The 23,510-nt window shown below is 50.0% G+C and overlaps 9 protein-coding genes across 9 annotated transcripts; 3 read left to right on the plus strand and 6 right to left on the minus strand.

The window, feature by feature from the left end:
• Window positions 1-108: 108 nt before the first annotated feature.
• On the minus strand, window positions 109-3,084 carry PtrM4_118130 (uncharacterized protein; the record flags this gene model as incomplete). The annotated part of the gene is made up of 1 exon (XM_066108291.1): window positions 109-3,084. The coding sequence occupies one exon, from the start codon at window positions 3,082-3,084 to the stop codon at window positions 109-111; it is 2,976 nt and encodes a 991-aa protein (XP_065961476.1).
• A 1,504-nt stretch (window positions 3,085-4,588) lies between these two features.
• Window positions 4,589-5,407, minus strand: PtrM4_118140 (uncharacterized protein; the record flags this gene model as incomplete). The annotated part of the gene is made up of 2 exons (XM_066108292.1): window positions 4,589-5,343; window positions 5,401-5,407. 2 exons carry the CDS (start codon window positions 5,405-5,407, stop codon window positions 4,589-4,591), a joined length of 762 nt encoding a protein of 253 aa, XP_065961477.1.
• A 1,267-nt stretch (window positions 5,408-6,674) lies between these two features.
• On the minus strand, window positions 6,675-6,933 carry PtrM4_118150 (uncharacterized protein; the record flags this gene model as incomplete). The annotated part of the gene is made up of 2 exons (XM_066108293.1): window positions 6,675-6,680; window positions 6,739-6,933. The coding sequence occupies 2 exons, from the start codon at window positions 6,931-6,933 to the stop codon at window positions 6,675-6,677; spliced, it is 201 nt and encodes a 66-aa protein (XP_065961478.1).
• A 1,109-nt stretch (window positions 6,934-8,042) lies between these two features.
• On the plus strand, window positions 8,043-9,919 carry PtrM4_118160 (PotE, Amino acid transporter; the record flags this gene model as incomplete). Its single annotated transcript, XM_066108294.1, has 6 exons — window positions 8,043-8,233; window positions 8,292-8,432; window positions 8,486-8,809; window positions 8,879-8,999; window positions 9,055-9,390; window positions 9,443-9,919. The coding sequence occupies 6 exons, from the start codon at window positions 8,043-8,045 to the stop codon at window positions 9,917-9,919; spliced, it is 1,590 nt and encodes a 529-aa protein (XP_065961479.1).
• A 952-nt stretch (window positions 9,920-10,871) lies between these two features.
• On the plus strand, window positions 10,872-12,819 carry PtrM4_118170 (Beta-helix multi-domain protein; the record flags this gene model as incomplete). Its single annotated transcript, XM_001935147.1, has 2 exons — window positions 10,872-11,750; window positions 11,803-12,819. The coding sequence occupies 2 exons, from the start codon at window positions 10,872-10,874 to the stop codon at window positions 12,817-12,819; spliced, it is 1,896 nt and encodes a 631-aa protein (XP_001935182.1).
• A 1,099-nt stretch (window positions 12,820-13,918) lies between these two features.
• On the minus strand, window positions 13,919-14,467 carry PtrM4_118180 (uncharacterized protein; the record flags this gene model as incomplete). Its single annotated transcript, XM_001935148.2, has 2 exons — window positions 13,919-14,024; window positions 14,085-14,467. The coding sequence occupies 2 exons, from the start codon at window positions 14,465-14,467 to the stop codon at window positions 13,919-13,921; spliced, it is 489 nt and encodes a 162-aa protein (XP_001935183.1).
• A 3,753-nt stretch (window positions 14,468-18,220) lies between these two features.
• On the plus strand, window positions 18,221-20,113 carry PtrM4_118190 (uncharacterized protein; the record flags this gene model as incomplete). The annotated part of the gene is made up of 1 exon (XM_066108295.1): window positions 18,221-20,113. One exon carries the CDS (start codon window positions 18,221-18,223, stop codon window positions 20,111-20,113), a length of 1,893 nt encoding a protein of 630 aa, XP_065961480.1.
• A 135-nt stretch (window positions 20,114-20,248) lies between these two features.
• On the minus strand, window positions 20,249-21,629 carry PtrM4_118200 (CypX, Cytochrome P450; the record flags this gene model as incomplete). The annotated part of the gene is made up of 4 exons (XM_066108296.1): window positions 20,249-21,029; window positions 21,064-21,098; window positions 21,144-21,326; window positions 21,585-21,629. 4 exons carry the CDS (start codon window positions 21,627-21,629, stop codon window positions 20,249-20,251), a joined length of 1,044 nt encoding a protein of 347 aa, XP_065961481.1.
• Window positions 21,630-22,914: 1,285 nt separating this feature from the next.
• On the minus strand, window positions 22,915-23,487 carry PtrM4_118210 (HHT1, Histones H3 and H4; the record flags this gene model as incomplete). The annotated part of the gene is made up of 3 exons (XM_001935150.2): window positions 22,915-23,018; window positions 23,067-23,249; window positions 23,298-23,487. 3 exons carry the CDS (start codon window positions 23,485-23,487, stop codon window positions 22,915-22,917), a joined length of 477 nt encoding a protein of 158 aa, XP_001935185.1.
• Between the last annotated feature and the right edge of the window lie 23 nt (window positions 23,488-23,510).

The following is a 23,510-nucleotide window of genomic DNA, read 5'->3' on the forward strand; positions in this document are numbered from 1 at the left end:
ATCTGTACTCAGGCATGCGCGCAAACCAGCGCGCTACCCGCATGTCACTCGGTATAAGTTCTGGGCAATACTCCTCCGCCGAGCACACTTCCCCAGTAAGCGCGCTCGCTATCCTTTTCCCTGATGCTCAATCGACGCCGCGTTGGCTGTAGGCGCTGGGTCACACCCTATAAAAGAAACTTCACGCCGACCGTCCATCGACTTGATGTAGCAAAGTGTCCGACCAACAGTGTCGAACTGTATCTGGAGACGCGCCGTTGCGCACCATGGTGTCCCAAGAAGAATTGCTCTCCGTAAACGTCTCACAATCCGAAAGTGCGTTGGCACTATAATCCCTCCAACTGCAATTGGAACCGAATAAGCTGTGCCTACAAAGGGGTCCATCCCTCCATCGGCGGTTATCATGCCCTGCTGCAATTCGGGAGGCAGACCCGACTGATCTAGCTCAGTAATGTAGACATTCAGCGCTCTCGCTGTCGAAAGCCGCATAACGTTCAGCTGCGAGCCCGTGTCAATAAGCGCTCGACCCATACCACCGTGGAGAGACACCCAGCATGTCGGCAACTGTCCTTTCACCGAATACCGCTGCTGCTGTAACTCGCCCTTTAGTCGCGCTTCGGAGGGCATTCTCGATTGCGCTTCGACGTAGCCGTCTTCCTCGTCACTAATCTCGTAGTTTTGGAAATCGTGGAGCTCATTGGCTTCCCCGACTCCCACTCGGTCAATTTTTCGGCTGCGATCCATCTTCGGACACAGCTGCGTCAGAATACCTTTCGTAATAACCTCCGGTTGAGAGCTCTCAGTCTCCACCACACAAGTATCTCCAGAACCCCAGTCATATAATCGCTGGACTGCCTCTTCTATCGAACCATCTTCATCACTATCAGCTTTTTCGTCATCAGATTTATTATTATTAGCTTGTTGGATCTCCATTGTCTCTCCTGAGCGCGTTTCGTCAACCTGAAAGTGCACACGCGGCCTACGCGCTTCCTCGAGTGCTTTGGTCACTGCCGCAGCTACTTCGGGAGACGCTAATAAATCGAGCTGCCGGATCCCGCGGACTTCCTGGTTTAACATTGCCTTTGCAAGTACCGTCGGTGCTGTGTTCTGGGCCATCGCCGCAAGGTCTTCGGTCGTCGGTATGGTCACAGGTGCGAAGGCTCGAGAGGCTTTCGGAACAGGCGCTGGTGCAGGTATAACATCGTAGTCCACTGTGGCGCTCCGACTGTCTCTCTCGCGCGTCCCGTTGCTTATCGGAGTGTCAAGACGTTGTTGAACCTGAGTTTCAGGCACCTGGGAGTCGTCGATCTCTACTTGGGCTCTATGCCTTAGCACCTCTGGCTCCTCTTCGACGTCCATGTCTTCATAGCTGCTCGCGGTCCGACTGCTCTTCATCCGAGGCATGCCTGGCTTCTTACCAAGGCGAGCTTCACGCTCCCGCTGTTCTTTCGCCAGTCGACCAGCCTTCGTGCGCCCATCTATGGCGTTGACTTCCGAGTCGTCTTCGGGGTGCAGTACTCTACAAGACACGGTTTCAAGGAACTGCGCAGCTGACCGAAGGGCCATCGTTTGCCTCGCCATCAGCTCCGCTTCCTCGCTTGACTCTACTGTGTAGCTCTCGCCGCTGTTACCAGTCTTTTCAACCTTAATAGGCCTTCCTGCTGCGTCGAACCAATTTGGGAGAACTTCTTGCATGGGCCGCTTTAGTTGGTCATCGGTCACCTTGAAACGCTCCTTTAAAGACTGAAGTAGCCACTCGAGAACCTCACTCCCAAAGGGTTTCGGCGCAATGCCTCCGCCAGGGAACATGCCCCAGATGTCTGTCGGGTAGGGTCCGAAGTAGTACCGGACTTGCTTCCAGCCATTCGGTTGCTCCTCGCTCCGGGTGTGGCACCACCGATTACTCTTCAGAAGGTTCTGGTCCGGACAATTCGCGATAATGTGCCCTTCTCTGCCACAGCACCTGCAGCGAGCACGCTGCGGCTCTCGGTTGCCTGCGTAATGTACGCCTACCTGCGGGTTGACTATTGGTGGGTAGATTGACTTGAAGCTCCCGTCATTGCGTTCTAGTATCTCCGTGCTTACCCGGTGGGGTCTTAGCACAAGCTGCTTGTAGGCCTCTGCGTAATTCTCTGGCTTAGCGAACAGTCTTCGGATCCCAATATTGCCCTCAGCCATCTCGTTGAACTGTTCTATAGTCATCGACAGTCCTTGGAAACGCTGGATTAGATCCTCCACAGCCTGATCAACTTTCGGAGCAGCTGCCTTGTCGGGCTGAGCAGCAATCGGAAGAATCCCCGGAACACTCTGCCGAGGGGCTTCTGAAGGTCTCTTGAATGTCGGGATAGACTCTTCTACTACTCCTGCATCGCGGCGGGCTAGTCTCCGGCTTGTCGAACTGTAGTCAGAGTATAGGGCACTCAACCCCTCCTCTTGCGCTTGGTGCTCACGGACAAACTGGTAGATCTTCTCAATCTTGAACGAGGTGACGTCGTCTAGACGCGGCCGATCATCCTTCGGCATGTGGTGCATTACTCGCTCCATGTCCTCTATAGCCAGGCCCCGGAAGAAGAAGTGTCCTTTCTCAAGCTTTGCGACTTGTCCTCGGCTCTCCGCAGCTGCAAAGTAGGTCACAAAGTTCTGGTAATATTCGACAATTCGGACCGCAGGTTGTCGTCGCTGCACCTCCTTCACGTAGTTTTCGATGAAAGCTCGGGTACCTCTCTGCCGAAATTCATCCTGCCCCGCATACAGCTCTCGAAGCTCCTCCTTGTACTCCTGGTAGCTCTCTATCCCATAGTAGCTTGGCAACTTTCGGATAAACGCCTTATACTTTTGTGTGCAGAAGTATGGTAGCTGCTTCTTCCGAAGCTCCTCTGGCCAGCCCACTCGATCAGCTTCGAAGTCGTACTCGTCTAAGAACTCTGAAATGTTCTCTCCATCAAAGCGTGGCGCGTGCACATCGTGAGGCTCTAGCTTGCCTAGGTACTGACGATAAGAGTCACGGGCTGCAGGTTGTCCAGGCTCTGCCATTAGGATTGACACAGGCTCCTCGCTCTGTGCTGAAGACGTCTCGGACGGCATATTATTCGATAAAAGAGACCTGCTCTGACTGTGTCTTGGACACTAAACGTTATTCCTCTTCTCTTGTTCTGAATACAGATCCGCTGCTTCCGGACTCCCGATTGCCTCTCTGAGACAGGTTCCTTCCCTCTCTTCCGATGTCCCTTCACCGCTTTGGTGAAAGTGCCTCCTTAGCACTGGGCGTTACGCTCTCGCCTACTCCTATTCGGCTGTACGTTGTGCCGGTTCTGCAGTCCTTCTGCAGGTTACCACACCGCTCCGCTGACACCGTAGAGACTCCCCGAGAGTTCCGCCGCCTTGGCAAACTTTATCGAGAAGCGCTCAGAGTTCAATGGGGTCCCCGAAAACTCGTCGTGGGTCTCTGCCCCTCCGACTTCTCCTCGAAAACAGGTAAAACAAAGAGGTTTCTCTACTACTCCACCGATAGACCGTCGTGTCCCCCTGGTTAGGTCACCAAAAATGTGGTAGAGGGATAGCCTCAATAGTCAGAAGAGAGGCTGCCGACCCGCAATCGGTAGAGAGTAGAGAACAAGAAGGTATCCGAACAATAAACGGTAGTATTAAGAATGGTGTACGATAACTGTCGAGCTCCTCTACGCGGAGTCGTCCTAAAATACTCAACCCTAGCGCCGATTACCTAACGCCGAACACGTGACAAGCTACTACACCACAGTATTCATTCTCTACGAACATAGCTGCTACGAAGGTACACCTAAGCTCTGCGCAAGGTGGGCCGAAGTCGGGCCGAAGTGTCAAGCAGCCGACGTCTCTACCGATACTCACGATCCGACATATATAATAATATATGACTACTAGACTAACTCACCACGTATAGTGGAATTCTTGCTACTGTACCGGTACAGGTTCTAAAGAAGATACGCACGGTGTCATTCAGGATTGTTGCGAGACTCACACGGGAGTCACCTTCCCTGACTATCCTCGCGACGTTAAGGGAAAATGGGATGGGACGACCTGCAGATACTACGATGCTGACGTAACCTACAAGATTTCGGTACGTTGCTTATCTTTTAACATTATAAGGCTAACGTATCTAAGATCTATGACGCTATTTCCGGATTCGCCAAATGCTGCCGTCATATGCCGAGCATTGCCATGAATACAGCCCCCCACCCCCCTGCAAGATCGTGAGACCTCGCATAATGAAACAATGCATAGATCTCCCGCACAATCAGAGTATTCAGGCAAGTATAGTCAAAGTTGGTCATAATGAGTTGGGATTCGCTAGATGGCTACGTAATTCAGACGTTATCTCGTAAAGCTATCGAGAGCTGAGAGCCAGCACAGCCCTGATGCGTCATTCAAAGCTTAACCACAATTGACTTGTTCCACTTTGCGAGCTGGAATAGATTCACCGATCTACTTGAAGCTGCCATCCCTTGAAAAGCACCGTCATCTGTGCAACAGTCGCACGGCCCCGGGTCTCTTGCGATGCTGTAGTGAAAGATGTAGATGAGGCAGGCAGCTATTTGATCCTTCATTCAAATCATGCTGAAAAGCCGACGGCACGCTTGGACACATTGATGTCGACATTGGGGATCTTGGGAATGGAGGGGATGTTGGGAAGCTCGAGGGAAATAGCCTCTGGGTCTCGTTTAGCGCGAACCTCGTTGCCGTTTTCGTCGACGAGGGTGAGACCAGGGTCTCGCTTAGCGCGGATCTCGTTGCCGTCTTCGTCGACAAGGGTTAGTCCAGGGTCTCGCTTGCCGATGTTTATCTTGGGGAGAGATGGAAGCTTGGGAAGGTCGACGGAAGCATCAAGATAGACTGAAGCCGGGTCCCGCTTGCCGATGTTTATCTTGGGGAGAGATGGAAGCTTGGGAAGGTCGACGGAAGCATCAAGATAGACTGAAGCCGGGTCCCGCTTGCCGATGTTTATCTTAGGGAGAGATGGAAGCTTGGGAAGGTCGACGGAAGCATCAAGATAGACTGAAGCCGGGTCCCGCTTGCCGATGTTTATCTTGGGAAGAGATGGAAGCTTGGGAAGGTCGACGGAAGCATCAAGATAGACTGAAGCCGGGTCCCGCTTGCCGATGTTTATCTTGGGAAGAGATGGAAGCTTGGGAAGGTCGACGGAAGCATCAAGATAGACTGAAGCTGAGCCTCGCTTGCCAACATTGACCCCAACCTTTGGGATCTTGGGGATGGATGGGATTTTGGGAAGCTTGACGGAACCATCGACAGAAATGGCAGCCCCGGACGCAGCAACGAAAAGGGCGGTTGCGGTGAGAGCGGTGGAGACTGAGAAGATGTTAGTTATCGAATGTTTGCCTCGAAGAAACAAAGAGGGCAGCTTACAGTGCATGTTGATGGTAGTGAAGAGATGGGAATTGTTGTTGTGGAAATGAAAACTTGGATGAATGTAGAAGTGAGTCACAGACTGCTGGATTGTTGAAGAGAAGTGATGCTGGATGATGCTCCAATTCTAGCAGACATCAGGTCGCCTGATATACTTCTGAAAGCCTGCGCGAGGAATGCAGTCATGATGGTTGCATTGATACTGCCTCTAGGCGCTTTGACAGCACGGTGTTGTTGTTTCGAGTGGATTAAGGCGCGGTGGCGTAGAAGGTTGAGGCTCTGCCCAGGTTTGCCTCAGTTTGACGCCCATGCATCTCAATGCGCGCTAAACAGCATCAAAGATACTAGCGACGATAGCAACTTTGGGTTGCATGATATAGAAACCACATGTTGACAGGTGTTCGGTGTAAAATAATTATGCCGATCATGTTTCGGGTTTCGAGCTAAGTAGTTGTGACACCCGCACGGTTTGCGCCAAGCAGGCTTGAATCAAGACTCATCATGAACGGCTTGAGGAACGGTACTGTAGACGCCATTATACTCGCGACTTGGATAACTTGTCCAGCAACAACTACGCGCCATATTGCATTGAGAAGGTCGCCGTTCGGCGGCAATGCGTAGATGTAGTAAACTTGGCCCGCACAAGCAAACATGACGCTGCGTTTCATATAGTCAGTGACGTTTCTCTCTTTGAGTAGATGTGCAAACGTGAGAAGTACATTATACGAGACCAGACGCCTATCAAGAGGGTAAGGCGCTTCTCGGGAGAAAGCTGCAACGGAAGGACCATTAAGGTCGGTACGATGGCAAGGGCAAGGTCGGTGACTATGTTCATAGAGGCAATAAAGATTCGTACTGCACGCTGCCATTTTTTAGTCTGAGATAACGATGGCGTGCGTAACGGGACTGACTATGTCGATGCATTGCGGGTTGGTGATGTTTGAACGATGCTGTGATGGACACTGGAACGCGATGAGAAACACGGCGCTCAACCCCCAAAACACCGTGATGGCGCTAGTACCGTACAGCATCCGCCGATGTGTGGTGAAGGGGGTTGCAGCGTCCAGAAGGATAAGTAGTGAGCCTTTTGCTGCAACTAGCGACATCACGCTGAGGATTTCCGCGCTGTATAATGCCTGTTACTCTTAGCGTGGTGCTCGGACAGAGAAGAGGAGTTTTCACCTTCCAAGCACGAAGAACTGTCTCCCTCGACAAACCAGTTTCTGTGTTCCCAATCACCTGGCCAGCAGGACTAAGCAGAGCCGCGGACTGTCCTATAGCTAATACCTAATATGGCGTGTCAATCGTAGGTCACTACTCTGCCGCCCAACGGCTTACCAATGCAGCCAGGAGAACGTAGTCGGCTCCGATAAGACGCTTCGACATAGCCGTCTTTGTCGCAAATTGCGCTACAACAGCCGATATCGAGAAGGAGAGAAACAACCAAGCAAGAATTTGGATCAAGGGCGACGCGTGCTCCTCATTGAAGGCTGGAGGCTTCCCAACGTCCATTGGACCTCGTGTGAGTAGCATGGTGGTAGTTTCGAGATGGGAACTTTGGTATTCACGAACACGATGGTAGTGCAGTCCGTGAGAACGAGGTAGTAGCGAAGACCATACCTCCCATGCGTTATCTCTGTGCCTCATTCCAACACATGCTCATCACACTATAACCTGAGCCCTTTGCGAGTGACCGTATAGCTGGGTATTGGCATCATCTTCCGCAAGACTTTCCATGCAAGTATTTCTGCATATTCTTAGCTGAATTTACCCCCAGCCAGGTATGTGCAACGAGAGTTCCGCTGCAACGCTGCATAGGCCTTCGGGTGTACGTCCACAAGTGCAAATAGATCATCGTTCTGGAGTTTTGAGATGACCCCCATTAACTACGCCGCAATAGCACAGACGCATGCAACCGCTTTCGCATACGCGGCGGGGATGTCGCTTAAGTAGGAGATTTGTGTCGCATCCCCGCGGAATCGTCTTGCCCACACACCAGTTCGCACAAGAAGGTGTCCTGAAACTTTGGCAGAAAACCCGCAGGATAGTGTCTAAAGATGACATGCATCAGGCGTCGAGGCTTGTGAACCAGCGCCGGCGCATTTTTGGCCCTAACTTAGGCTAACGTAGCGCGCGGCTCGGTGCGAACATGGCCGCCACTCCGACTGTCGTCGTGGCCGCGCCATCTCGGTTGGCTATCACTATCATCCCGTGGGATGCGACAATGGAAATGATCTCCGTTTGCTCAAGGATTCGACTGTTGACATGCAAGGGGTGGAAATCCTGTCAAGTTCCAGGGAACATGTCGCAGTCATGATAACAGCAGATTGTCACGAGATGTGGATGCAGTCGCGGCCATGCAGAATGGCGTCTTCCGTTTACAACTCCGTGGGAACGTTATCAAGCATACTACTGCAGCTTTGCGGCACGGCATCTAACCTGAACGATGCGTTTGGCGGATTAATCTAGACTGGTCATCGCACATCCGACGTCGGTAACGGCACCACTTTGACAGCATGAAAGAGGTTAGTTCCCCCTCATCACACAGTGGGTATACCTTCTTTATGCCTCGCACGAGTCGCAAATTACCCCTTTGTCTTTGACAGTCCTTTTCCTTCCCTCTACGCATAGCAACTGTAGCTATGGAACTCAGTAACCGGAAAGCCGAAGCAATCGACGCTTCTGTCGTAGAAGCCGACCAGGATGGGTACACTCGAGACGAGAGAGACCTGGTTCGCCTGGGCAAAAAGCCAGTTCTGAAGCGCAATTTTGGCTTCATGCAGATCCTGGGCTTCTCGTGTACCGTACTGGTGACCTGGGAGGGCATCCTCTCGTGAGTTTAGGCAATGAAGCCAAGACAATAGGGACCCTGCTCATTGACTGTGCCTCAGTGTTTCTACGCCAAGTCTACTGAACGGTGGTCCAGCTGGTGTCTTCTGGGGTTATCTCCTTATATGGATCGGCTCCATTTCAGTCTATACGGTACTATCCGAGCTGGCTTCCATGGCACCAACCGCAGGTGGACAATACCAGTGAGCGGCTGAACCCGTGTATCAATCCTTTCTTGCCGCTGACCCGTCCGCAGCTGGGTTGCCATGTTGGCTCCACCTTCATCCAGGAAGTTTCTAAGTTACATCACCGGTTGGGTAACGTTGATTGGATGGCAAGCCACAACTGCCTCGTCGGCGTACCTTGGTGGATCAATATTGCAGAGCGTTGTTTTGATCTTGCACCCTGATTATTCCCCCAAGCCGTACCAGGCTATGCTGCTCGGATGGACAGTCCTCGCCTTCGCGGTGATCATTAATACCGTTGGTAGCAAGACGCTTGCTCACTTTGAAGGGTTGATCTTGATACTCCACGTCCTTGGATTTTTCGCCATTCTCATTCCCTTGGTTTATCTAGCACCGTAAGCAAACATCCGCCTAAGAGACATGTGAATGATGTGCTAACTTACTTGCCCGCGAACCAGACACAGCGATGCATCAATCTTCACCACATTTGTCAACTCAGGTGGCTGGTCAACTCAAGGCCTTTCTTTCATGGTCGGACTACCATCGTCTGTGTTCGCGCTTGTCGGTGTTGACTCATGTGTCCATGTAAGCCGTCCAAACAATGAACAAGTACATCATGTACATACTGACCGCAACACAGATGGCTGAAGAAGTCAAGGATGCGTCGAGGGTAGTACCAAGAGCTATCCTGATCAGCGTCTTCCTTAACGGTGCTCTCGGCCTTGCCATGATGGTGGCCTATCTTTTCTGTATCGGCAATCTGCAAGACGTCCTGGAGAACTCAGTGACCCTCGGATATGCGTATCTTTACGTGTTCCTCAAGGGCACCGGATCGCCTGGTGGTGCTATGACCATGGCCTTGCTCATGTGGTTTCTGGGTGTTTGCTGCCTTGTCGGTCTCATGGCCGCTACTTCCAGACAGATGTGGTCTTTCGCAAGAGACAATGCCGTCCCGTTTTCGTCGCAGGTGACCAAGGTATGATTTCCGCTGAGCTCACAAGCGCTGCTGAAGCTGATTGTCCGCACAGGTCCACCCCAAGACACGGATTCCTGTCACAGCCATCTTCATCACAGCTGCAATCTCGATATTGCTATCCTTTATCGCTCTCGGGTCATACGTCGCATTCAGTAATGTCGTCAACCTCAGCATTGGTGGCCTCTACGCATCCTACTTCATTGTGTGTTCCTTGCTTCTCGGGAGACGCCTGCAGGGCATAAGTGCATACAACGCGCACGCGGCGCTGGTGGGGCCAGATAGCCTGCAATGGGGTCCCTGGAAGGTGCCGGGTATCTTCGGGGTGGCCAACAACCTGTTCGCATGCTGCTACCTCCTTGTCCTCTGGTTCTTCTCTTTCTGGCCAGGATCGGTCGAGGTCGATGCACAGTCTATGAATTTCAGCTCAGTCACATTTGGGGGCACTGTTCTTTTCGCAATTTTTTGGTACTACGTCAGGGGTAGGAAGACGTACAGAGGCCCGATTATAGAGGTGAGTTTAGGAAACTAAGGAAGAAAAGCTATATGAGCGTTTCATCCTTTCATATAGGTTGTCTGGTAGTAAGACTTACAGTCTTGGTAATATCCTGGTGCGCCCAACACCGAGGCTACACCCAAGAGCACGGCACCAGTGAGAGATCTAAGATAGAACATTTCGATTTGTCAAGAACGTTGACACACCACAGCTACTTGTAAGAGATGACTTCATATTATATACGCCCAATACCTGTGGATTTAGAACAACATGATCGTTTGCATCATCATATCCGATATTACAACCACTCTAAGCTCTCTACTTGCTCATTACAAGTGCTCAATATTTCTCAAAAAATCGACAAGTGCTATTCGCTCATTGTGTCGCGTTCCACGATGGCTGTTTGGGTAAAACAAGTTGTGGAACCAGGGTCGCACTAAACAAGAGAGTAACTATCGTTATGTGCCATCAAGGATGCTTGTTCATATGTGTGTGGGGCGTATAATTTATCCAGCCTCTGGTGCCCTCAGGGGTTATTCGCAGAAGTAATTAGATCGCAAAACACCCCTTCTATTCTAGATCTGATACCTAGCCAGTAGACGGCAAAGGTATAGCGGCTTTCCGGCTTAAAGCGTTGCGCACGATGTACGAGAATTGAGCGTTTACCACCAATCAACTTCGCTTTGGGGCAAGCGCGGGCCTCCTACGCCTCCTACCCCGCAACGAACTCCTCCGCCATGCGCGTCACGTCAAAACTCTCCGATATCCGTACGCTAGCTATCATTTTGCCGTGACCCCTTTTTGGTCATGACTGTACTTTGGTCTTCCCCGCACTTCTGATCATCGCAATCAGGAAGAATTCGTATGACTACGGGTATATTGACGAAGAAAATACGAAATTTTGCCGGCGCAATGTATGAAAACCGGGGAGAGTCAGGTTGATGGCTCCAACCTATACCCAGTTTCAGTGGCTAGAATTTGACCAGTCATGCACTCGAAGCTTCTTTTGCTCTGCATCACCTTTTGCGCCTACACTGCGCACGCAGTGGACTTGTATGTCTCTCCGAATGGCTCGGACAATAATGCAGGAACAGCAGCCGCGCCTTTCAAAACCCTCACTAAAGCGCAGCAAGCTGTTCGTAATCAGATTGCTAGGACGGCTAACGAAAACATCACTGTCCACGTTGGTGCGGGTACATATACGCTTCCAGCGCCCCTCAAGTTCACATCCGAAGACTCCGGCAAAAATGGTGTCACTGTCAAATGGGTTGGGACGGGTGCCACCATATCAGGTGGACTCAAGATCACCAACTGGGCAGCGGGATCGAATAGCGTTTACTCCGCAAACGTTCCGGTGGGCCTTAAATCGCGAAACTTGTACGTCAATGGGAAAGCTTCCAACTACGCACGCAAGAAGATCGCAAACCGAAAAGACTTCACTTACACGAGTACTGGTATGACATGGACTTCAAGCACATACGACTGGCTTTCTTCTACCCCAGGGATAAGTGGTGCAGAGATCCGCTTTATCAACTCTTTCGCAGACCGCTACGCACCTATCAGATCGGTTGGAAACAAACAGTTGATCATGAAGCAAAACACATGGTACAACCAGATTTGGGGCTATGATACTGTTAACAAGAACAATGCGGACTTTGGTGTTTGGGTGCAGAATGCTTTGGCACTCCTGACAGAGGGTGGCCAGTTTTATCTTGACTCAGCTGCTGGCAAGATCTACTACAAACCGCTCTCTGGGGAGAACATGGCAAGTGTAGACACGTATTTGGGTCTTTCTGAAACGCTCATTGTGATTGGCGGAACTTACGCGGATCCCGTTCACGACATCTCGTTCCAGGATCTCAACTTTGTAAGCTTGAGCCCAGGCTACTGTATAGAGTCACCTCTGACATGAATCACAGGCTCATACCACATGGCTGCAACCTGCCAACATCGGATATATAGATCAGCAGACGGGAGGCAGCATTTGTGAAGACAAGACGTATGACTCCTCCAACTTTGAGTCTACCCGTCCCAATTGGTGTCAAATGCCATCTGCAATCCAGATCAGCGCAGCTAAAAACATTGTCTTTTCTGGTGGAAACTACGCAATGATGGGCGCTGGGGGTATCGGTATTGGCAACGATGCCAATGCCCATATCACTGGTACTGGGCTTGGAGCAAACAATATTGCGATCAAAGACGGTTACTTTACGCAGGTAATGGGCAACAGCATTACTGCCGGCGGTATTCGAGCCGACGCACATCATCCAAGCGACGCACGCATGACGAACTCGCGCATTGAGATATCCGGCAACATTTTTTACAATGTTTCGTCGCTATTCAGTTCGACAGTGCCAATTCTCGCCACATATGTTCAGAACTCCCTCATCTCGCATAACGACATCTACATGACTCCTTACACTGGCATCTGCATTGGCTACGGCTGGGGATCTAACGATGCTGGAGGTAGCTCGGAGTACCAAAACCGCGGACTATACAACTATCAACCAAAGTACACGACTCCGACAACGTCGATGAACAACCGCATCGAGGGTAACTTGGTCCACGGCTACGGGTACTCACACACTGACCTTGGCGCAATATACACTCTTTCAAAGAGTCCGTCGACGTATATCGTTGAGAACTATGGCTTTGATTCTAGCGGCTTCGGTGCTTACACGGACGAAGGCTCTAATTCATACCTCATTCAAGATAATATCTTCCTCTCAAACGGCATCTGGTATGCACGCAACGGCGTCAACACGGCAAACAACACCATTACTGGTAATTTCGGCAAGACTGGGCCAACTATCTCTGGCAATACGATTGTTTCGGATATTTCCAAGATATCTGATGCAGGGAAAAAGATTGCGCAACGCGCTGGTGTTCTCCCTGAGAAGCGTGCTGGTCGACCAGTATCAAACCCCCCAAACTAAAGTACCAAGGCGGACGGGCTACTGCTAGGACTATAGTTTAGTCCTAATCCCTAGAGCTCCCAAAATCATTAGATATACATGATACTTTGTTTGAATTCTTGTGCGATCGTATTCAGAAAATGACTTGTAAGCGCCTTCTTCGAAGAATGAAGGGCGATAGGTGGGTGTAGGTTATGTCGGTTGAGTGGGTGACTGATTGCTCGGTTTGAGCCGCTATTGCTCCGAGAGGGGCGGCGGGCTTGGCGAACACCTGTCGCGTTTCCCACCATTCCTGATGCGCTCCCCCCCTACTTTACCACCACCCTGGTGTCATAAAATACTGGACATACAAGTGTGAAAAAGCCACTGTAGTCGCCAGACACGTCTATTAGGTGCTTACCCACACTGTCCAGTATTTTATGACACCCAGGTGCTATGTCAATTGAACCCCAAATGAATCTCAGAATGAGCGTTCAGGCCACCTCCACTTCATCTTGGAAACCCACACTTTTTGTCCCCAGAGATTTGCGAGCTGATGTGGTGTGGCGCGATGCCGATTGAGCTATTTTTGTCGCAGCGTCGTAAAATCCCTGAGGTCCTGGCTGCTCCACATCCAGGCTAGTGGCTATTGGACAGCCTCTATAACAGCCCCGGAAAGAACAACGAGTCTGCGCGTGCTCCATCATTGCCGCGATTACCAGAAGATGCTCTCCATCACAGGCGCTGGCGATGTTTGCCACTTACGTGTGATCGTTAACGCGTACCAATCCAGGCTCCATCGCCTTTCCTAATGACCATCGTGGACAACAAGATAGCCTACGTGTATACCATGGCACGGGCCGAACGTGTCATGCTCAAAGTACGTCGCTTTTCTTAGATCGACTTTCTTGGTGGGTGGGAGTCGCTTCAATATTGCACGAGGCACTGTTTCGTAAGAGAATCAGAGTAATTCGCCTCGTCACCAAATTTTAATTAAAGTTCGAAGAAGAAAGGTAAGTACAACTTCCAGGCATTCTCTATCTACACATGTTCTATGCATCCCCTGTCTGCACGTCCGCTGCGCGTCCTATATTTACACAATCTGCGCCTTTCCTATCCATGTCTTCTGCGTATGCCTCATTTACAATATGGCGGTGGCGTTCTCGGCCACGATATCAAACTCGCCCACATCGAAGAGGCTATGGGGGTAAATAACGTCGGCCCTACCGGTGTAGTTGAATGTAGGCCTAGATTTTGTCAGCAGGCCATTCACAAACAGAACTAAATAAAGCAAAAGTGCGACTCACCTTGTCTTGCCATCTCCAACCTGTACGAAGCTGACAAAAATCTGCGAGGGGTTGCTGTCGCTGTCCCCGAGTCTGGTGCTGAGCTTGGCCGCGACACCGTTGTTCTTGGGGCCCGAAACGATGTCGCAGTCCGCGTACCAGTTTTCGAGCTTGTAACCACCATTCTCATAGCCTGAGCATCTTGCCGAGACGCCTGCGATGTTGTCCGCAGACGGAATTGTCACGTCGAAGCGGTAAGTGCACAGAGAGCGGATGCAGCTAGCATCCCATTTGAGAACCTTCCAGTACCAGTTGTTGGGGATGTTCGTATCGCGCTCCTGGAGGGCGACGGGTGATGCGAGCGCAGACGCGGAGAGGGCGAGAAGAGCGACGAATGAAACCATCTTGAATTATCTTGTTAGGATGGTGATTGGATTTGGTGCGAGAGCGAGTGAAAGGAGTATAAGGCAAATGAGGTGAGATTGGGTTGGATGTCGACTTGGGAGCCGTAGAGTGCCTCCCTTATATACCGTTCCTCGATGCTTCAGGTTACTTCATCATAGTGCGATGACGGAGTGAAAGGCCCATGCGCGATTCGTATAAGGTCGCATCTCGGCATCTCGGCCTTGTGACAAGTGTACCTAGACCCAACCAGAAATCGCTCGTTCAGAGGGGTAGGTGCTGCCCGTAGATCTCGCACTGTAGGGGTTAGGTCGCCCCTGCTAGGACCCTGCAAAGCCCCAATTATTAATTTTGGGGAAGCGGAAATACGATGCTACCGCAGTAAACGTGACATCGGCTAAATCCCCCGACAGACGTTAGCCTATTTTTAGAATCGCATGTGCGACCACACTTGTGGTTAGAGCGTCTCTCGCAATTGCGCATAAACCTCATTACACTCTCCCATCGTGGCCTGGGCCTTCGCACTATCCAATTCTGAGGCCCCAAAATATCTCGTATCCGCAACTCGTATACGATGTGAAGAGACTTGACTCATGATCGTTGTGTACTATAAATACCCCTCATACGTCACTCGCAAACAATCAATTACAACTTTACAGGAGCCATTATACAAGTTTTTGAAGAAGCTTTTTTTCTTTCTCCAGACTTCACCAATGACTGCGCGCTACAGCCGGCGCGCTGAGTGAATACCGACACATTGGAAATCAGCCGACGATACACGTTTCCGGGCACACACCGCTTGTCAAGACGAAACGCAATTCGAGCTTACCCATATGCTGTTCGGGAGCAACTGCTGCCGTCGACAAATACCTCGTTGGTCCCAACGAATTACCGTCTCACTGATCTGCAGGATTGGTAAGACATACGAGCTGCACTGGGCACTACGGGGCCAAAGTTCATGAGTGCGTTGCCCTTGAATCCGATAGGTACAGAGCGGGCCATGCACCATCTCTACTGTCCCTGATCAACACAGTTCCTTTGGGGGAAAATGACAGTCTGCATAGTCAATTATCTAACGCTACCCGAGCTCCAATAATCTACAGATCTAGCCACCGTTTGGTCTCCCTTTTATGATCCTTTTTTGTTTGTCTTGCCTGTTAAGCGTAGATTGATAGACCAGCTACATTTCTGTATAAAGCGTCAACATTTTGTTGTCATAAAACGTCCCTAGATAATCCGAACATGTAGTACACCCAAGTGTGAGATCAGTTCAAGCTCGGATAGTCGCGATATCGGTATAAAAGTTCTTGCAGTGGACCAAGAAAGCGCCCATAACTCCCACGGCCATAGCACAATCATTATGGGGTGACAGACGAACGGCAAAGATGATATTGTGCTATTTTGAGGCAATGGTGGGTAAAAACTGGAAAATAATGAGCTACCGAGTCTCGTAAAGATTGTGTACCCATCTGACATAGGCTCCGCCACTTCCCATTTGTCGCGACGAGAAAAGCGTCTTTCCCCATTATCACGAGTGTGAGGTTGCATCTTCGTACTCACGCCACATGCATGTAAGAGTGGTAAAATGGATGTGCCCCCGAATATCGACCGCTACTTCGTGATCTGCAGCGCTGCAAAACGGGGACCACATGTGTTGTGGTGACGGCGTCCAAGGACATCTTAGGGCGCGGCCTGTAAGTTGATACAGTTGTAGAAGAGGTAGACTTTAGGCTTTAGAGGTAGAAGTTAGACGTTAGATGTACAGGTAGATTTTTAGTCGTTCCGCGGCCCAATATCCGGGGAAAGCACATCTGTAAAGTGTGTCATGCTAAGCTTTTCGTACGATGGCAGCGCCTGAGCGAGGTAGGTGCAGCAGAGTTGGTGTTATAGTGAGATACAGTCGTCAATCTTTCAGCTACAGTACACTGTGTCTGCTGTGGGCATCAGTGCAATCGCTCTGTTGTTACACACGGAGCTCAACACGTTAGCAGGACAAGATGCCATATCGGTCTACGACCCTAGTGAACACATCCTATGAACCCAGCTGGTTTATGGGTCTTTGACTGCAGTTCAGCAGAACTTCTGTAGTGGCGTAGCGTTGTGAAGCGGCTATGCGCTGCGAAACCCTGGTGCCCGAACCGCTACCTACACCAATGTCCGCCGCTGTCGGTCAGTGCACAGATCCCGAGTGTGTCGTTCACCTCTCATCCGCCGTAACCTACGCGATAATCAACTACATTATAATATTTCAGTAGTATGCGCTATTTAGTAGTCAGGTACGTTAACTCTTTACTTATCTCTAGTAATATGAAGCATTAATCTATGCCCTCTTGGAGCAATATTGAGCCGATCCTCAATCTCCATTTCCCATGGTTGCATCTCTGGACCAATATACAGCTTTAGACCTGCACGCATGATTGTGCTTACTGCTATATATAGCTCCTCCCATGCTAGGTTTTGCCCAACGCAATTTCGACGACCGACACTAAAAGGAGTCAAGGATCCTTCCATCGCCTGAGCATGAGAAGCAGAGTCAGGTAGAATCCATCGTTCAGGCAAAAACCGATCGGGGGTTGGAAAAATAGTAGGGTCCCTGTGGTGTAGCCAATTTTGCATACCAACCAGACTCCGCAACAATCAATCCAGATTGGTCAGATTGATTGATTTGATTGGTCATTTGGAGTTTTTACCAACTCAATCAACTCAATCTAAGCTTTTCAAAATAGCTAATCAAATCAACTTGCGAAGGTCAGATTGATTGATTTGATTAGTTAGATTGATTTATTATTAACGAGTTGTAAGGCGAGTAGTGTCGTATTAAGAGAAGGTTTTTGGTGTTGAAGATAGTTATCTTGGACCCCTATCTCGCTTAGCTTGTGATCCCTGTCGGCCGGGCAAGCCAGTCTCTATGCATTCACTTCTCACCAGCTAGCTCTCCTCTTATAGGACTAGCTCCTTCTGCTTAGGGGCTAGCCTCTTCTAGGCTTCACCCCGCACCTATATAGCTAGTCCTTCGCTGTTCTTAATACAACAACGATTTCGCTCACTCAGTTCCCTAATAATCCCTTACACACAACACTAGTTGCCTAGCTACCTATACAGACATTTTTCTTTAGTGTTTAGTATCGCCCACGATGGCCAAACGCTCTCGAGTTCCCACCAATACTGCTGCCGCCGCCGCCGCCGCCAAACGGGCGCGCCTATCAAGGCCCTCTGTCCTATCTCAGCGATCGCTGTCGCCTCAGGAAACCCTTGGCGCCGCCGTAAGCCAGGCCACAACGTTTGAGTCGCAATTTTTCGAGTCGCAAACAGAGGAGGAGGGTGCGGCTGAGGGCAGCCAGGCTGGTACAGCAGCAACAACAGAGGCTAGTGTTGATACAGAGCCTGATAATGGCGATAACTTTGACGGCATTAACTGGGATCGCCTCCCTCGGTTCATGAAGCCTCTTACAACTGGGCGGCGCGTCAAGAGTTGGATCTTTCAACATGGATATCGCGTTGTTGAGCTCTACGATCAGAATCGAGTGTGGTTTGTATGCAAATACTGCCACATCCACAAGGTCATTGACACTGGCGGCAGTGGAGTTTTTGACGTATCAAAGGCCACCTCCTCAGCTGCAGCTCATCTTGGCCCTCAGAAACGAGGCCATGGCTTTACAAAAGACGGCCTGAAGCCTCGAAGAACAGGGCAGCAACTCTCTCTACGACAGACGCTGGAGACTGGTGTTGCAGTCTCTCAAGAGGCTGCCAACGCGATGGGCAACTTCAACATCCAGCAGTTTCGTGAAGTTGCAGTGTTCTGCCTTCTTGATAACAACTTGCCAATGGAGCTACTTGCAAGGCCGTCCTTTCGCGAGATGATTAGCCTTGCAAACCCAGAGGCAGAGGCAGCTTTGTGGGTAAGTCCTCGCAGTGTAGCTACCTACGCAATGCGCCTCTTCCAATATATGCAGCCACAGATTGTCTGCGCTCTGTCAGAAGCTGCAAGCAAGATCCACATAAGCTTTGATGGTTGGACGACAAAGGGTGGCAAGCGTGGATTCTTTGGAGTCGTTGCACACTTTGCTAACGCCTCTGGAGTGATACAAGATCTCCCCATCGCCCTCCCACATCTCGCAGGCTCTCATACTGGTGATGCTATCGCTGATACAATTAAAAAGACGCTCCAAGAATACAGTATTGGGAGTGATAAACTCGGCTACTTCGTCCTCGACAATGCTGCAAACAACGATACTGCAGTCTCCTCGCTCGCCCACGCGTACGACTTCAACGCTGCTCACCGACGCCTCCGCTGCGGCCCTCACACGCTTAACCTTATTGGCCAGGCAATTATCTTTGGCAGCAATCAAGAGGCGTATAACAACAACAACGACGAGCAGCTCCAAACAGAGGAGGTGTACATGCAGGAGTGGCGTCAAGAAGGGCCCTTAGGTGTACTTATCGACGTTATCAACCATATAAAAACGCCTCAACAACACGAAATTTTCCGAAGCTTCCAAACCGCCGCCAACGCCGAGTTGCCAGCTAGAGAGCGCCTCCACGTACTTGAGCCTGTGAAGCCTGTTGTTACACGCTGGAACTCTTACTACGCTGCCTTCAAACGCGCAACTCAACTCCAGGCAGCATACAACTCTTACGCTGAGCACTACATTAACGCACTCTCCCTTGAAGATCGCCGCGCTTGTCAACGTGGCAATAAACTCCCTGAAGCACCTAGTTGGATGAGATCAACAGGACTTACAGCTGCTGATTGGGCGGTGATAACAGAGTATCAGGACTGCCTAGAGCCGCTTAAGCTTGCTACGGAGAAGCTTGAGGGTCGCGGAAAGGCAGGCAAATACGGCGCTATATATGAGACTATTCCTGTATTTGAATACGTACTTGGCGCGCTCGAAGCCCGTACGCGCTCGTACGAGCAAGTTGACTTCAACCCACCTGATGCGCCTGAAGATCACCTCTTTGTTAACCTCCGCGCCGCCTGGAGTAAGGCCAACGATTACTACAACAAGCTCGATCGATCGCCAGCATACTACGCTGCTACCTGCCTCCATCCATACTACAAATACTACTGCGAGAACAGCTGGGTGGATAAGCCAGAATGGCTAACATCAGCCAACGCTGGCTTCCTGCAGCTCTGGCAGTCGTATAAGCCTCAACGTACACGTCCTCTATCTCAAACAACTGCAAAACCAAGGCATAGAGGAATAGATGATGTGATTGGCGCCCTCGTACGGCGCAACAAGGCTCAGGTAGAGGCTGCCCACGACGATGAGTACGAGCGCTGGAGAACTCAAGAGCCAGAGTGGACAAGCGAACAGTATCTTAGCGATGGCCACCCAGTCAAGTACTGGATTCAATTACGCTCAAAATACCCGTGTTTAAGCCAGTTTGCGATTGATATACTCACGATACCAGCATCTAGTTGCGACTGCGAGAGGCTCTTTAGCGAGCTTGGCGATTTACTTGAGCCGCGCCGGCGAGCTCTTGGCAGCGAGTTACTTGCTGCCCTTCAGCTTGTACGTTCGTGGAGACGAGCTGGCTTTGACGGCTTGTACAACAACGGTGATGATGAAGATAAGTGGAGTGACGTCAAAGATGAGGAGATTGTACAACAGTACGATATAGAAGGCTGGAGTACAACACCATAACCCCCTGTATACTACTTCTTAGCATCAATCAGCCAATCAACCAATCAATCGCAATCAATCTGCTCAAAAACCCTAACAATCAATCCGCAATCAATCAGCAGCGTCGCCGCAAGCTAATCAAACCAATCGACAACCTTAAGATTGATTGATTTGATTGTTGCGGAGTCTGATACCAACAATCGTTCCTTTAGGCAAACTATACTCGCCTAATTGAAGTGGCTCCAGAAGAATGCGGGGAAGTGTTGACACGATAGTTGGGAAGAGCCGGAAGGTTTCTTTGATGACGACATTCAGGTATGGATCTTGTCGCATGGCGGTAACGTCATCTGCGGGAATCGTTCTAATCGTGTCCCGTAACCGCTCTTGAACATGAAGATTTTCAGGAAGTGAAAGCGCATATAGAAGGTAAGTCAACGTCGATGAGGTAGTTCCACTGCCAGCAAACATGTAGCCCATCGCCTCTTCAATGAGCTCCTCATGGCTTAGTCGGCGACCAAGGAAAGTATCGATATCGGTAGCGACGGGAGACAATAAGTACTTGTTGTCCGCGGATGATTTTTCCAGGAAGTGATCTACCATGTTCCTGGATAGTTGTTCCCAGATTTGGTGACTGCGATAGGCATTGCCTATGAAGCCTGGTAGTTTAGTGCCAAGACCAGTTGACCCAAGAAAAGGAAACAAACTCTGCGGGAGAAAGACGAGAGCACTCCCATCCATAGCACGCAAGAGCTCCAACGAGGCCCCCATACCATCTATCCCGTCAAAGTCCTTTGCGAAAGCGGCTTTGCAGATTGTTTCCAGGCTGAACAAAGCACACAACCTATATGCATCGGCAGTTCCTGAGGTCGAAGAACCAGCTTCAGAAATCAATCGATGTACAAGAGTATCCGCGTTCTTTTGGATCAAAGGGTCTAATCTGGCGATAGAGTTAAGTGCATATGGTGGACTACTTAGTTTCCGGCGCGCTGCGTGCTCGGAAGGGTTTCTATACAAGTGTTAGAACCTTTACTGGTTATGACCATGGTCGTACTTGCGTCATCTGGAAAAGGTTATGCTTTCCGATCATCTTAACACCGTCGTAGAACGAGGGGTCTTTTAAAATCGTCTTTAGGTTGCAATACATCGTCCGTATATGTCTCCAGTCTGCAACGGAGACTTCATTGGGGCCGGTGCGGACAATGGATCCGTATTTGCGATGGAGTTGCTCAAGTTCCTATACAAGAAGCGTTGTCAGATATTAGAAATAGTGTCATGATGGTTTTCGTGAACTCACATATACTCGACGTGTTGGTTGGCTTTGCACTAAGTGCGTAAAGGGAAATAACGATAACTAGTAATGCATTCTGTTCGGTGATGGTTCTTGTTGATTGTCTACGAACATAGCTGCTACGAAGGTATACCTAAGCTCTGCGCAAGGTGGGCCGAAGTCGGGCCGAAGTGTCAAGCAGCCGACGTCTCTACCGATACTCACGATCCGACACGACGGCCCTTTAATCCCTGTATGGCCATTGGCCATTTTGAAAGGCAGGCCCGGAAAGGTCCGGGCACGTGTCTTAATGGACTGAGGAGCAGACATCGCAGAAGCTATACACAATCCATGCATTAGCCAAAGCGTTAGTTGCGCGTGCAATAGCGCTAAGGCGAAAGGGAAATAATGCCTTACAAAGAACGTAATATAGCATACGCTTAGCACTACAGCCAAGCTAAGTACTTCAAAGCGCGATATGCTTTCGCTGCGAAGAAAGATGATAGCCATGAATTTGTTGAGCAGGTCAACAGATAAAGATGGAAGTAGAGTTGAAGAAGCTCGGGACAGCTATCAGCCAATTGAATAAGAGGTTGATTTAGTTAGTTGAAACTAGATAAAGCAACCAGTACTATTGCGCAAGGAGAGCTCTATACTTAAGGTGTGAAGTAAGAGAGTCTTTGCGAAGAGCCATTTCGGGCGTTTCCTTCGACGAAGTGCGCCAAAGTAATCCGGAGATAACTGCCGATTCAGATTTACCTCAGCCAGCGGACTAATGTACATACTATACGGTTTGGCACGCGGATCCGGAGGGATTGTACAGTACTACAGATGCGGGATGCGGGATGCGAGGCTCTGGACTGTGTAGCTTGTTAACTACGCCGACACTAAGACACTACAACGGAGGAAATATTGAGCCGCTTACCGGCCAGTGAAGCTCTTTTACTAAGAGGTGAGCGTCTTGTTCCAGCTTTGAACTAGTTTGACGGAAGTCTATCGACTTGTTGAATATGCCGCGATGCTTAACCGAACATGCATAAGACCTAGATCTGTCTAGCTCCCCACATGCGCTTGAAAAGTTAACCCAGCACCTCGCACGAGTCTACTCTGACGAATCAATAGGCTAATTTCATGCTCAATAGCAGTGTAAGGGGCAATGCTCGGGGAGCTATCGCACAGGTATACTGGAGTTGTATTCGATGGGGAAGAGAACCACAAGCTATCTCGTGCTGAAGGTTATTCGTACGCTGGCAAATGGGTCGGGGTGTGGTTGGGGTTGGGTTAGAAATTTTGCGACCCCAACCCAACCCCAACCCATTTGTCAGCGCCAAGCTTAGGGTTGGGTTGGGGTTGGGTTGGGGTCGCACGGACCATGGGTTAGGGTTGGGTTATAGTAAAAAAATTGCAAGATGTATAATATAGATTTCAATAAAAGAAAAGTTTATATAGTATCACAGTAGATTAACACAGTGTAGCATTAACTAGTTTCATTTATAATATACAGAGGCTTCGCCAGCTAGCATTTAAGCACGTGTATCTAGATATATCTTATAATCTAGAGAAAAGCTAGTAACTCGCGCGCAAAGTAGCGCCTAGCCAATTGAGAATCCTTCTCTTGAATAGTAACCCTCTTTGCGTGAATAGCATTGATGTTGCAGTCTATAAAAGTTATTAAATGAAAAATAGTATAGGGTAGATAGACTATACCCTCAAAATAACCAACTAAGAAAGCTTCTGTAGCTTCCTGAAGAGCTTCGATTGCAGATCGTTGAAAGCGGATATCGGCCTTGTGCACCTGTGCAAATTCGCGCACTACGCGGGAAAAGGGGAGTTTTCGCAAGAGTAGTTCAAAACCTCTCTGGTATCTCTTGATTTCCCGTAATGCGACAGCTAAGCTAAATTAGAAAATAGCTGTGATAAACGACTGTGATAACCTACTGCCTGCCTTAAACTTGCGCTTCTTCTTAACAGCTACAGGTGCCTTTCGCGTAGACTTTCCTGCTACTTGACGTCTAGCCTTACTAGCAAGGGCCTTCTGAGCCGGCTTGCCGCCAGTAACTGTCTTGCCATCAGGACCACCCCGGCCGGCTTTACCGGTGACCTTAGGCCGTGGTTTTGTCCTTGCCATTGCGTAGTAGAGTAGATGATGAA

This window comes from Pyrenophora tritici-repentis, chromosome 6 (assembly GCF_003171515.1).
Source record: "Pyrenophora tritici-repentis strain M4 chromosome 6, whole genome shotgun sequence".
NCBI classification, from domain to species: Eukaryota; Fungi; Ascomycota; class Dothideomycetes; order Pleosporales; family Pleosporaceae; genus Pyrenophora; species Pyrenophora tritici-repentis.